At 48.8% G+C, this 14,234-nt stretch overlaps 1 protein-coding gene across 1 annotated transcript in view; it reads left to right on the top strand.

Annotated features, from left to right (window-relative positions):
• Nucleotides 1-14,234, top strand: part of PTPRT (protein tyrosine phosphatase, receptor type T) — a 762,820-nt gene that overhangs the window by 708,829 nt on the left and 39,757 nt on the right. Inside the window, exon 17 of the mRNA XM_012803799.1 lies at nt 10,594-10,670. Coding sequence (XP_012659253.1) covers nt 10,594-10,670 — 77 coding nt within the window. The remainder of the gene's footprint in view (nt 1-10,593; nt 10,671-14,234) is intronic.

Below are 14,234 nucleotides of genomic sequence, written 5' to 3'. Positions count from 1 at the left end.
GGGCTGGGGATTCGAACCTGCCACCTTAGGTGTACGTGGCTGGCGCCTTAGCCACTTGAGCCACAGGCGCCGAGCCGGGATCCTTGTCTTAAGGTCTACTTCTGGGAAACCCAGATGGAGGCGCGTCAGTGATACTGATGAGTTTAAATAAACCTGAATCTCCCCTCTCATTTAAGGGTCAGTAATTCTGCAGCACATCAGGGCTGGCTGGCATGAGCCTGCATTCAGGGCTGAAAGGAGCCAGAGCTAAGGTAACCAGTGCATTCAGAAAACAGCACGAGCCATAAAGCAGAACATAAAAAAGGGTGGGGGGAGCCCTGAAATTGAAATGGGAAAGGTAGAAAAGAAACAGCCCGGAGGAACGGGAAGTGTTCCTGCCCTTGTATGTGTCCCTCCCAAAGGCAAAGCCTGCTCCAGCTTGATAAATAGAAATATTCTTGGCGCAAGAAGAAAACCGGGTGTGATTAGCATCTTAAGGAGCCCAGAGCTCCACGAGGCTGGAGTGCAGGACAAAGGCCCAGGCCAGGGAGAGCAGAAAGGATTAAAGGGAAGAGCAGGAGGAAGGGCGCCGCCTGCAAATGAAACAAAGAGAGACCTTGACAAAACAGCCCCTTCCTTCCAAATGATTCTGGTTAGAATTTAGTAAGAGAGACAGTGAGTGGGCTTTCCAGGGAGTGGGAATGGAAAGGAAGTGAAAGGGAAGGCAATGAATGGGGAAAATAATAACTAAGAGTCCCTTGCCTTCAAGTCGCTGTAGGGCAGAGAGGGGAAATTTCAAGAATACCAAAGCATTGCCCATGGGGGGTTCTAGAGCTGCTCCCCAGATTGGCAAGAAGGATTTGATATGGAGAGGAGGCAGTGATCACAGAGGCTGCACATTTTATTAAACGAGCTCCCTTCTGGGATCAGCTGGGACCCCGCAGGAAGCAGATGGGACCCTCAGACAGAGTAATTAGAGGAAAATTAATCAGGACAGTCTCTGGAAAGGTGTGATCTAGATGGAGAAAGACAATTGGGGAGGGTGGAGTATCCCGAGCTGAATTCTACCCCAGGGCCAGGAGGTAAGGAGAGGTCACCAGAACCCGGAGAGGGAGAGAGACAACCTGACCAGAGCTGCAACCTTTAGTGGTGGTTCCGCCCCCCAAGGTGACCCCAACAAAGGGAGCTGGGGGAGTAAGTACTTCCCCCCGTGCTCCTCCCCACACCCCATCTTCCCCCGGGCTTTGCACAGGATGACCCCAGCCGGCAGCCCCAGAGCAGGGAGTCTGTTGACCTAGTCAGTGGTTCCCAAAGTGTGGTCTCTGGAGCAGTGGTCATCTGGGAGCTCATTAGAAATGCTAGTTCTTGGGCTCCAGCCCAGACCTGCTGAATTAGAAATTATGAGGCCCACGTCCAGCAGTCTGTAATTTTAAAGTCTACCCCCACCCCCCAGGTGATGCCAATGCTGCTCAAGTTTGAGAATCTCCCATCTTATCCCTAGAGATCAGCCTCCAGGATTGGAGAGCCAGGTGGAGGGGTGGAGAGAGGAAGGGTCTGAGCATGCACAGGCTGGCAGTGCATTTTCTGATGCTACTTTTCTTCCAATCCAGAAAAAGCCACTGACCTCAGGTGTATTGGAGGCTTGGACCTGAGGCAGGCAGGCCCAGGTTCTAATCTCAGTTCTGTCACTGACCTTGTGCGTGGCCTTTTAGCCAGATCACTTCTTCATCTCTCTGCCCTCAGTTTCTCATCCGGAAGGTGGTTCTGAGTCAGCTTTCAAGGTAAAGAGGCCAAATTAAGATGAACGGACATTAAATCTGAACCTTATGAAGTTCCTTGAATCATAACTTTTGAGACTAGATGAGACTTGTCTAGACTTTTTAAGTTCACAGGCAAAAAGAGATGGCCCAGAGACCAGAGTGCCCTGCCCAAGGTCACAGAGAGAGTCTGCAGGACCTCTCGTCTCCTGCCTGCCGAGAAGCCAGCTGCTCCTTACCCAGGCACCCTGTCTGCATCAAGCCACACCCATGCTCTGGGGTGAGAACCTGGTGCTAAGGGCCTGACCTCAGAGCTGAGGGGCTCTTCAGAGAGGCCTTCTCTTCTCTTCCAGGAGGTAGGGCCGTGGTATGCATAGAGGCCCCCACATCCAGGGAGGAACTCAGGTTGACAACATACTCAGAGGTCTATTCCCACAGCAGGTTTCTCTTCTGATTCCTGGAAGACGAAGATGGACTCGCCACATGAGTGCCTTGATGAATGCTCCTGACTCTCGGCCTCCATTCTCCTTTACCATCTCTGAGGGTAGCCCAGGCCTGGGCCCTGCAGATCCCTTCTGGTACAGAAACAATTGGCTCCCTACCATATCCCCCAAGACTCCCACTTGTGGGCATGCTGGTCCTAATTCAAACTGCCCACCCCTTCGTCTCTTTTCCCGAGAACTTATTCTGGCCACTGGAGCCTTCTCTGCCTGCTTGAAGTGCCAGGAAATGAATTAAACATCCAGCGACTGAGGACAGTGGATTGAGGACCCCAGTCCCCCCTCCCCAAGGGGGAATAACTCAGAGGTGCCTGCTGTCCACTCTCTGCCAGAGCTTCTCAGCAGGATACACCCCGGTTGGCCACAGCAGCACCTTGCTGGATGACTCGTCCCTGTTGAATTCCTGCTTTTCTCTATCACTCCTGGTGTTTCCAGGGATCACTTCCTAAATCAACTACTTGCACCCAAACCTTTGTCTTAGGTTTTGCTTATGAGGCAGTCCAAATAAGAGGCCTTCTCCTTTGTTTCGGAAAGGCCCCTCAGTGGGGCATTGCCTGGATGGCATGCTTAGGGTGCAGACAGAGTCACAGGTCAGTCGCTGTCCTGCTAACCCTCTGAGTGCTCTGTCCAGCTATCCTTCAGCCCCCTTCACTCCCACGAGGCTGCGTCTGCTAGAGTGGCTCCTCTCAGAGCCCCCAGGAGGGCAGCGGCCAACCTCAACCAGCATGGGTCTGGCAGGACAGGCAGGTGCACAGAATGTCAGGCCATCTCTGTGTCATGCCCCAGCCCAGCCACCCGCGCTCCTGATAATGGTAATTCAATCAAGATTGAATGCGCAGACCTTTAGCTTGAATGGGGTATCCAGGCAGTATGAGCAGAATTACCTGTCTCCTCCTTATCCACTCGTGCAAGATGATGGCATTAACATTTCCAATACTTCTAGGAAATGGTTTTTCAGCTCTACAATTCATTGTAATGAGTCAAATCTCTTTTCTCAGAAAAATCGCACCTTTTCCTTACCCTGCAGAGTGCCCAGAAGATGGGCAGAAAGAACATCAAGTATCTGAATGATAGTCTCTCCCCGGCCCCACCTCATTGAAGTGATGCTCTCCTTAAGTGAGTGTGACTGGAGATGACCAATTTGCAGGGTTACCTTTGGTGCTAGAGGATGGGAGGAGGTAGAACTGGGCAGAGGAGGAGACTGCACCCTCCCCTCCAGGGCAGGCATGAGACCCCAGTGGGATGGAGACTAGTGCTGGAGACAGAGGAGGTTTGGGAGAGAATGGAGGGCTGGAGAGGGCTGGCATGCAAGGGTCTGGAGACAATGGATCTTGGGGTTCTAGGAGGAATGAGGACCCTACCACTCTATAAGGAAGCTCTCAACCTTATACCTTTCCTGAGTTATTAAACTTCTTAGAGCCTTGAGTTTCTCCTTTGTAAAATAATGTGATAATACATACATCGCAGGGTAACCATGAGTGCCAGATGGCATAGCATCGCTAGGGCTTCCAGAATAGTACCTAGAACATCCTACACTTTCCACACAGGTAAAGCTCTGGACCTCGATACCTGGCACAAGGTGGATCTTTGATCTCAGGCCCATTTCGAGTAAGATCTTCTGGTCTTTCCCAAGGCAGATTGACGTGAACAGCCAGAGTACCACTATGCTAAATAAGTAAACAGTCTGCACACTAAGACTTGAGTGTGGACCAGTATCAGCTGGAGGGCTTGTTCAAACACACATTGCTGGGCCTCACCTTGAAGTTTCTGATTCTGGTCCTCTGGCCGAGGGCCCAAGAACTTGCATTTCTTACAAGTTTCCAGGAGCTGCTGATGCTATTGGTCCAGAGACCACATATGCAGTACCACTAGGCTAGGATAGTAATGAAACTAAATTAATATATTTGTGTTGACTTTTTATAACATAGCAAGTGCTTTCATATCTTCCTTCATCTTTTAATCCTTGTAGCAATTCTTTGAAGACAGATTTGATTTGGAAATTATGGTTGGGTAAATCAAGGCTCAGGGAAGGTGAAAACTGGCCTCCGGTGATATAGTTTGGGTGAGGGCAAGCCTTAGGCCTGCCTTCAGAGCCCAAGTAATCCTTATCTCCCTTTTCTGAAGGCAAGAATTGGCTGCCAGTCTTTGGGTGGGACAGGCTGGGTCTACAGGTGTGGTGAAGGATCCACTATGGAGAGAGGAAAAGTTTGATCTCAAGATCCGGGGTAACTGCCATCCTTGTATGTGCAAAGGCCCTGTGGTCAGTATAGACATAGTACATTTGAGTGACTAAAAGAATCTGATGGTCTCGAACCATCAGATCATACAAGGCACTGTGGGGTATGCTAAGCCCTTGTCCTCTATCACTGTTGTGCTGTAGCTGACTCATACCAGCTTGCAAGAGCAGATTGTTACATTTTCAGGAATTTTATGAGCTGGTTAGTGCCTTGTTGGTAGCTTGAAATGGTCATGGTGGGAGTATTTACACCACAGAAATCAGCAGACGTTACAGATCAGGGCCTTTTTTTACTCCAGAGAGCTGTTTGTTAAACATTTACCAATATACTGCTGGACTTTGTCCTAGAGCAAGAAAGAGCAGATTGATTTCAATCAGACTGATGGTGTTTCTCCAGAGCTGTGTCCAGGGGGCTCCTTGGATCCCCACTTCTGTGCAGTGTGTCTCCCCGCTCCTCTGCCACCTGCTCTCTCCTCCCCCACCCACCAGCCAGCTCCTGCCCATCCCCATGACTTGGTGAGGGGGCCCAGGCTCCCCCACCCTCCTCTTCCTTCACCATTGAGGAGTTTGCTTCTCCTCCATCTGACTCTTCCTAAGTCCTCTCCTTGTCTTGAATATCAAACAAGGAGGACCAAATTAGCTGTTTCTCAAGCTTGCAAAATGTAGATAGAGCATAATGAACGTTCTGGGCTGCTTGTAAATTACCTCATATAAACTCTTTCTCATCGCCCGCCGCCCCTTCTTTCTCCGTGTACATGTGGGTAAACACAATTTTTTATCCTTCTAATTATATAAAGTTAGAAGAAGAAGGGGACACAGAATAATATTAGCATCTCTCAGAAGGAATAAATAAACCATGAGGACACTGCCACGTCTTGCAATGCCTTCCTGGTGAACCTGCAGCAATAGTCTGCCCTTTGATAAATACACACAATAGCTCTTTGCCTCTGTGGATAGATGAGTCTGCATGTGGTGCAAAAAGGGCAAATGGAGAGTGCCTGCCTTACGCACAGCCCCAAACCACCATTTATTAAGTACCTGCTGTGTACCAGGCACTGTCCTCATACTTTCTTTTCTTTTTTCTTTTGGAGACAGAGTCTTACTCTATTGCCCCAGGCTAGAATGCAGTGGCATCCTATCTCACAGCAACCTCAAACTCCCGGGCTCAAGCAATCCGCTTGCCTGACTCCCGAGTAGCTGGGACTCTAGGCACCTGCCACAATGCCCAGCTAGATTTTTCTATTCTTAGTAGAGATGGGGGTCTTACTTTTGCTCAGGCTGATCTCAAACTCCTGAGCTCAAGCAATCCACCCACCTCAGCCTCCCAAAGTGCTAGGATTACAGGCGTGAGTCGCAGTGTCCGGCCTCCTCATACTTTTCTGTAGAGCAGTTTTATATTTCAGAAAAAAATGGAGCAGAAAGTTAAGAAGTTCCCATGTACGTCCTCCCTCCCACCCGTGTCCTGCTTCCTCTATTATTAACGTGGAGCAGTGGTGTGGCGCATTTGCTACAATTAATGAGCCAATATCGATTCATTGCTATTAGCTCAAGTTCAGTGTTTACACTGAGGTCCGTTTTGTGTGTTGCACAGTTCTCTGAGGTTCGGCGAATGTATAACGACACGTATCCAGCATTACAGAACCAGATAGAAGAGTTTCACTGCTCTAAAAACCCCCTGTGCTCCTCCTGTTCCTCTCTCTCTCCCCCTAAGCCCCTGGCAAGTATCGATCTTTTTACTGTCGTAGAGTTTTGTTTGGGTTTGCTTTTCCAGAACGTCATGCAGTTGGGGCTGTACAGTATGTAGCTTTTTCGAGTTGGCTTCTTTCATTCATCAGTGGCTTGATAACTCGTTTGTTTATCACTAAGTAACATTCCATTGTAGAAATGTATAGATGCTCCTCAATTTATAATGGAGTTATGTTACAATAAGCCTTTTATATCAACCTTGACAGACATTGGTGGGAAACAAACCAATAAAAAAACCACAGCATAAACATACTAAGTCATACATGCATTGAATACACGCGCCTAACCGACTGAACATCACAGCTCCGCCTACCCGACCTTAAACGTGCTCAGAACACTTCCATTGAGCAAAATCATCCCGTTTTATGATACAGAGTTGAACATGTCATGTCATCGAATGAATATTATACCGAAAGTGAAAAACAGAATAGTTGTCTGGATACCCAAAGCACAGTTCGACTGAATGCACACTGCTTTTACACCATCGTAGAGGCAAAAACTTCTAAGTCTGCCCATCTTGAGGGAGGGACCGTCTTTTCCACGATTGGTTTCTGCAGTCACCTATTGAAGGACATATTGTTTGCTCCCAAGTTTTTGCGATTCGACATGAAGTTGCTATAAGCATTCATGTGCAGGCTTTTGTGTGGACGGAAGTTTTCAGCTTATTTGGGTAAACACCGAGAAGCACGACGGTGGGGTCCTACGGCAAGAGCAGATTTAGTTTTGTAAGAAATTGCAAACCGTCTTCCAAAGTGGTTAGACCATGTTGCATTGCCCTGGCAACGAGCAAGAGAGTTCTTATTGCTCCACATCCTCACCGGCATTTGATGTAGTCGGCATCTCGGCTTTCAGCCATTCTAATAGGTGTGCGGTGGCATCTCATTGTTGTTTTAATTTGCAATTCCCAGCATAGGATCCTGAGCATCTTTTTGTATGCTTACTTGCCATCTGCGTGTCCTCCCTGATGAGGTAGTCTGTTCAGGTCCTTTCACCCTTTTCGAAATCAGATTATGTGTTTTCTTGTTGAGTTTTAAGAGTCCTTTGTATATTTTGGATACAGATCCTTTCTCAGATAGGTGTCTGGCCCGTATTTCTTCTCAGTCTGCAGCTGGGCTTAATGTCCTAGCACTTTTCCTGTCTGATATTTTCCCATTTAAGCCTCTCATGCCTGCACTCTGAGAGCTGATAGTGGTGTCAATGTACTAAGGAGGCTGAGGCCAAGAGGGATCGACCACGGTCCCAGGAAAGAGACACTGTTGTTTGGATGCCCTGCAGAGCCCGCAGGTTGCAGGCTAACCCCAGCTGCCTCCTCTGTCTCACCCCTATTGCTGTCCCTCCCATTCTCCATCTTCCCAGGACAGGAGACTCTTACAGCCCCCGCACCATATGCCTATGTCTTCAGGATCTCTGATTTCCCTCTTGCTGTTGCCTCTAATGCAAAAACTTCCTCACTGTCCACTGGTCAGGCCTTGCTTATTTTAATTCTTCATCCACCTGCCTGCCGTCCACCTGTCTATTCCTACCTTCTAGACTGGAAGCTCCACTCCTGTGAATAATCTGTCTCCCCCAATAACGTAACACACTCCTTAAGTGTAAGTATCATGTCCATGGCGTTTTATTAATCCCTTCAACTAGCCTGACCCATGGTAGGATTGCAGCAAATGTGTCCTTAATCAATGAAGGAAGAGGTGGTATTGGCAAACCCTCTCATCTGTCGGCAAGAGGCTCCTTTCATCTTTGAGAATATTTAACTAGAAGGCATGAGTTTGGTTCTTTTTGTTTTGTTTTTCATCATTTCTGCTTTCAGATTTTTAAATTTCATTTTGTACTTTAAAAATTCCCTTTCAACGTTTTAAACCAGAATTTCTGTTCCCAGTGCGAAGGACCCCAAGGGCAGGCATAACTCAATAAATCAACTAGATTTTTGAATCAATAAGTCATTAGCGAGACCACTGAGTAAGAACACAATGGGCATTTTCACATTTTTGAGGCTTACAGTTCCCGGAGCTGCTGATAACAAGGCTCGGTGCCCCAGATGCAGAGCCGGGCACCAGGCCTTGTCTGAACCTCAGCCTCCTACATGGGATGGTCCCCAGGAAGCCCTCCGCTCTGGGGCTGGAATACTGCAGGAGCTGGGGACCAGCCATTTGCACAGACTCCAGCAGAGATACCTGAGATGCTCAAGGTCCCGAGGCAGAGCCTCATGTGAGCAGAGCAGAGGCTCAGGGTCAGAGAGACCTGAGAGGGAACTCTTGTCTCTGCCACCTACAGGCTGTGTAACTTGGGAAAGTTGCTTACCTTCTCTGAGCCCCAGTTTCTTCATCTGTCAAATGGGAAGAATCATAATACAACATCATTCTGGTATCTTTATAATAGCCTAAGACATTATTTTGAGGCATAAATGGTTGAGTGAGATAATATAAAGTTACCTTCAAACTCCTCCCCTACCTCACACCCCACTCTTGCACCCACCCGAAGTGATTCCTTAGACCCCCCCCCACCTACACCCTTTAGTTACTTCCACTGAAATTCTTCCCCATGATAAGTAAAGAAAGTGGCATTTAGCATAACTCACTGTCTAGCACTGTGCCCGCCACATGGCACATGCTTACGGAATAATTCTTAGATTATTTAAATAATAGCTATGGGGTGGTGCCCCAGACCAGTCCTGGGCCTGCCCGTGCATAATGGGACCCAGTTGCTCACCTTCTCCTACTCTCTTCTGCATTTTTCAGGTAACCGGCCCCTCCCTGCAGGTTGCATCTCTCAGGCTCTATCAGCAGCTGGCTTCCGGCTGGGTTGAAGGAGAGAAGTGGGTGATCACCCCTCTATCCCAATTACAGTTGCCTTCCTCAGCAGCAAGGGGAACTCCTCCTTGTCTCCAGCTCCCACCGGAGAGGCCCACTGGCCTCAGTTTCCAGCAGGTGGCCCCAGCTCCTGAGCTCTGGTGGCCCCAGTCCTCCCAACGTCCCCCCAGCCGTGGGGCAGGCAGGGTCCCTCCGTTTTTCTTTTAGCCCTGAGTTACTTCGCGCTCTTCTGACTGCTCAGCAATTCTATCACCGAGGCAGCCACTTCTCTGGAGTCAAATCCCCCTGTGGGGTATTTCTGAAGTGGCCCTATTACCCTCAGACTGTCTGAACTCAGAGTGAGAATTCTACCCTCCCGTGCTCCACCATTCACTGACCCATGTGGCCAGTCAGTCTTTGTGAGCCTCAGTTTCCTCATTTGTAACAAGGGCTAACAGGACCCACCTTCCTTCTCTCACGGGGTCAGTGTGAGAACCCAGTGGGGTCATCTGTTTATACATCTGCCAACTTCTTCTTGAGTGCCCACAGGGGTGCAGGGGATCAAACAGGGACGTTATCCGTCTCCCTCCCTGTTCCATCCCCTGCACCTCAAGGGAATTCAGGTTAGTGGCAGCAAATGTGCTCCATGGCCCACAAAGTGCTGTGGAACTCCCACAGGATAAGCTGATCTGATATCCATGACCCCTTTGGGAGAATCCCTCATGATGCTGCGAGCTCACCAGGCCACTTGCTGAGATCCCCATCCCGACCCTGGAGGGCGGCAGATTGGCCAGAGGCTGCAGGGACCACACAGTGACATGGATAACAAACTAAGGCCCCTCCTCCCACCCAGACCCAACCAGGGTGTGCCACAGGAGTGTGTCTGTTCACGTGTCAGAGCTCGCTTAATTAATTAGAAAGGATTACCCTGATTCTTCTGCTGTTCTGGTTTTCTTTTAATGGTTTTTATTTACTGTGATTTGAAGGAAGCATGCTACCAACCGAAGCCTGCAAATCTTGTTTATGTCTCGATGGTGTCTGAAAGGATATCCTCTGCAACAGGACTTTCAGTTATTGATGAGCTCTTTTACAATGATTTAGGCAGCCTCACTTTAATGACAGTATCAATAACAGTATGTGGCTGACAATCTATTCTCAACAATAATACTCCAAGGAGCAAAAGAAAAGCAATTTGTGCATATGTATAAAATAAGCAAACTGGCTGTTTTTAAGCCAACCTGAAACTGGAGGGTATTTGTTCAGATTCAACCTGCTCACGTCCCAAGTATTTTTATATAGTCTCTCCTATATGTCCTATGAAGAAAGTATTTCCATTCCTATTTTAATGATGAAATTGCTAAGACTTAGAGGAGCCGGTGACTAACCCAGTCCTTTAGAAGGTTGCTGACCTTCCTGAGCCTCCACTTTCTCCTCTGTAAATGGGATTAGTGACTGAGGGCTGTGTTGAGGGTTAAAGGAGAGAGTAGCGTGATATTTGATAAGCAGTCATGTATAAATGTAGGTGAAGACACTGCTGGCTCCTCTTATCAATCATCCCTTTGATTTCTGCTCTCTGTCTCTCTCCACAGATGACCATTCTCGGGTGAGGCTGCTCGTGCTGGACGGAGACCCACACTCTGACTACATTAATGCCAACTACATTGACGTGAGTGTCTTAACGGAGCAGGGCAGCCAAGATCTGAGGTCAGCTGTGCAGGCTTAAGATCTGTGCTTGTCCCCCAAGATCTCCCTCTAAAAGTGACCCTTCCATAGTATGTCCAGAGCAGCCCGAATCCTCCCTGATTTGTGTAACTAGTGTAACCCAAAGCTCACATCCTCTTCCAGGCTGGCTAGAGTAGCCTACTCTACGGGGCCAGGACAACTGTGAGTCTTATTCCCTCACCCCATGGATTCATTTGTAGATGTGGCTGCTAACCCATTCATTCATTCACTTTAAGGCACATCCATTTATACAACAAAAATTTCAAAACACCTACTGTATGCTAGATGCTGTAGGAACCTAAAGCTAAAAATATCATGGTCTCTACCCTCTGAAACCTTAGCAGGGAGATAAGTGGTGCCCATCAATAATTCCAGGGCAAAGCAGAAAGTGGTAAGTGTCCTAAGTTCAGATAAAATGCTGCAGGGATTCAGGGGTGGGGAAATACATTGCTGCTTCCATCAGGAATGCAAAATGTGATGTGAACCAAAGCTTCCAGCACAGGTGGAATTTAAAATCAAAGAGAGCAGAGATGGGGCTGTGGACAGAGGGAGCCGCAGAAGCCCAGTTGTGGCAGCCTGCGGGGAGATGTGTAGCAGCTGTGTTTGAGGGGAGCAGAGATTATATGTGTCATGGAAAAAAGTGGAAAATAAGGTGACAGCTAGATCACAGGCAGCGTAGACGGCCAGACTTAGGAAGTGGGACTTTATCTCATAGGCAAGAGGTAGATATTGAATGTTTGTAAGGAAGTGATCAGTTCAGAATTGGAGGTGATTTGTCTTCTACTGAGGGGAAGATAGATCAGAGGGAGGAGATTCTGGAATGAAGACAGCCAGTAGGAAAGAGGCTACTTCACTATTATAGAGACGATTGAGGAAGGGACTGGACTCAAACACATGCCCAGAAGGGTGGGCAGAGAAGGGAAAGAATTTGCAGCATGAGGCATGGCCACCGAGGCCAGATGGACATGCTTCCGTGACTGGTGCAAGCCGTGCTTCTCAGGACCTCAGCTTGGAGCCCAGGGGCCTTGAAGAATGCTCAGAGATTCATGTTGGTCCCTCAGGCTCCCAAATGCATTTAGAGACAAGCTACAAAGTGTAGTGACATTTTTGGTGAATTCCCCTGTAATCTAGGCTGAGCCAGATGACAGCAAATACTTACTGGGACTTGTATTGGTGATTGGCCTGTCTGTCCTCAGACTTGTCCCTTGTCCTTCCTATTCTGTCTTGCACTATGGGGGGGAGGGGTGTGTGTGTGTGTGTGTGTATCTGTGTGTGTGTCTGGGCTCATGCGAGTTTGTGTTATGCAAGGGGAGGGAAGCTGACTCCTTAAGGGGAGATCGGAGCACGATAGGAAAGGAGTAGCCAGTGTGTCCCCCTCTCCCTTCCTTGGTGGCAGCCACCCAGGTGGCTCCTCCTGTCTGTGGCTCCTGCTCCCCTCCACCAGCCCACCATAGTCCCAGCTCCTCCAGGCGGCCCCAGCTCCTGGGCGTGGTCACTGCTCTGTCTCCAACTAGATCTAAAGGTGGTTGCAGCCTCCGCTGTCCCAGGTTGCTGGGCTGCACGGCTGTTCCCTGTGTGGTATCTCAGCTCCTCCATCAGCTGTATAACCAGCTCCCCGTGCTGAATTCCCTCTGTCTGATACACCTAGACTGGTTTCTGTTTCCCCCGCTGGACCCTAACAAAGGGCCTGCTATGTGGCCCAGAGCTGGGGCTGGAGCTTCAGTGGAAGTGAAGGTGGATATAGTTTTTTCCACCATGGCCTTTCTAGGGAAGTTGACAGGAGATGGCCAGAGCTTTTCTCCAGCCCAGAGCAAGGTGCTCTGAGCATCCGTGACCCATGCCCTGGTGCAGTTAGTATTCATTTCACAAGCACTGAGCTCTAGAAATAGAGACCTTTAAAACCAGGCCTCTGACCTAAAAGGGATTCAAGCATGGGGAGGGAGTCAGATAGGAAAAGGGAACCTCACAGGACAGGGGCAATGGGACCATAAAAGAAAATCAAAACCTAGAGTGGGTAGTGGGGCAAGTGATGGGTGTAAGCTTCCTGGAAGAGGTGCCATCTCAGTTCTGCCTTAGAGCCAAGAAGCCAAGAAGGATTTATAGTAAACTAAGACTTCCTGGTGTCTTTCCACATACCAACATCTCCTCCACCAGGACCACAACCTCACAAAGTAAGTGCCATTACTACCCATTTCCAGAGGAGCAGCTGAGGCTCTTGAAGTGATTTAACCTGTCCAGGAGTGCACAACCGGGGGTAGGGGAGGAGGAAGCAGGGGATTTGATCAGGGAGGCCTTGCTCCCCATATCCCGCTGCCTCCAATAATAGCAGGAAGCAGTGGCAATGCCAGTTGGCTCCTCCTGAATCACTCTAGGGCCCTGGGATGGGTGGTTTGAAGAAGTCAGTTTATCAAGACTTCTTACTAACCCTTCAAGGTAGGTGTTTTCTTCCCATCCTTGGGGACAGGAGGGATGAAGTTTAGAGAGATTGGGAAGTTTGTCCAGGGCTGCACTCCTGGTCAGAACCAGGATGGGCACCAGATCTGGCCAACCCCCAGTGCAGTGCTTTCTCCTGCCCTTCCCTGCCCACTCCCAAATACCACCACCCTGTAGCCAGAGCACAGCAAGGACTTGGTCGGCACATGCTGGTCCAGGTTGAATTGCTTCCTGCCATTTTTCCTTGACCTTGTCAATGGCTAGTTAGTTGGGACCCTGAGGGCACAACACACACAGGGGTCCCACATGATTAAATTGCTCTGGTGAAAATTCGTCCTCTAGAATGCTAGAAACCCCCAGCAAAAGTCACTTCCCTAGAACACTCAATCCAAATTGAGTGAGCGTCTCACTGCAATCACAGCCAAGAAATACTTTGGTATTTTATAGGCAACAAATGAAATTGCTCTAAATGCACGTGAATCTCTACAACCCGTGCCAATCATGCCTCCCATTTCTCTTATGATCTGTCTGCACGAGGCGTTTCGGAAGCCTTTAAAGGTAGGAAATAAGAGGTCTAGGTTAAAAGCACTGCCCAAGGTCACAAGACTAAATGCCGCCTCTCTGCCCCCTGAGAACACACCACAACCTTCTTTCGCTCTTGGTTGTCACAGAGCAGATTCTGCGGACAGGACAAACGACCTCTGTTACACGCTGTCTTATCATGGGACGGTGCACTCTGGGCTGAATCTCAGTCCTTAGAATCAAGGCTAACAAGACGAAAGTTGTGACTTTGTCCCTTGCTGGGTTTGTTGTATTCAGTCCTTTCTGATTACTAGCTTTGTGGTCTGGGTCAATTATTCTATTTACTCATTCTGCTGTCTGTAAAATGAGAAGATAAAACCACCCACAAGTATGTGATAACTGATGTAAAGTATCTCTCCAGGATCCCCCAAAGATCAGAGGCTCCCTCCAAGGAGGAATCCAAGAAGAGTTTAATAAGGATGGCAACAGGATTAAGAGAAACCAACAGGGCTGGGAGCAGTATCTCTGGGCTAGCAACGCCAGGGAGGTCTTA

The sequence above is a fragment of the Otolemur garnettii genome, unplaced genomic scaffold (genome assembly GCF_000181295.1).
Source record: "Otolemur garnettii isolate 467f Iridium unplaced genomic scaffold, OtoGar3 scaffold00023, whole genome shotgun sequence".
Classification (NCBI taxonomy): domain Eukaryota; kingdom Metazoa; phylum Chordata; class Mammalia; order Primates; family Galagidae; genus Otolemur; species Otolemur garnettii.
Note: the sequence above shows the minus strand (reverse complement) of the source record. Positions and strands in the feature narration are given on the sequence as shown.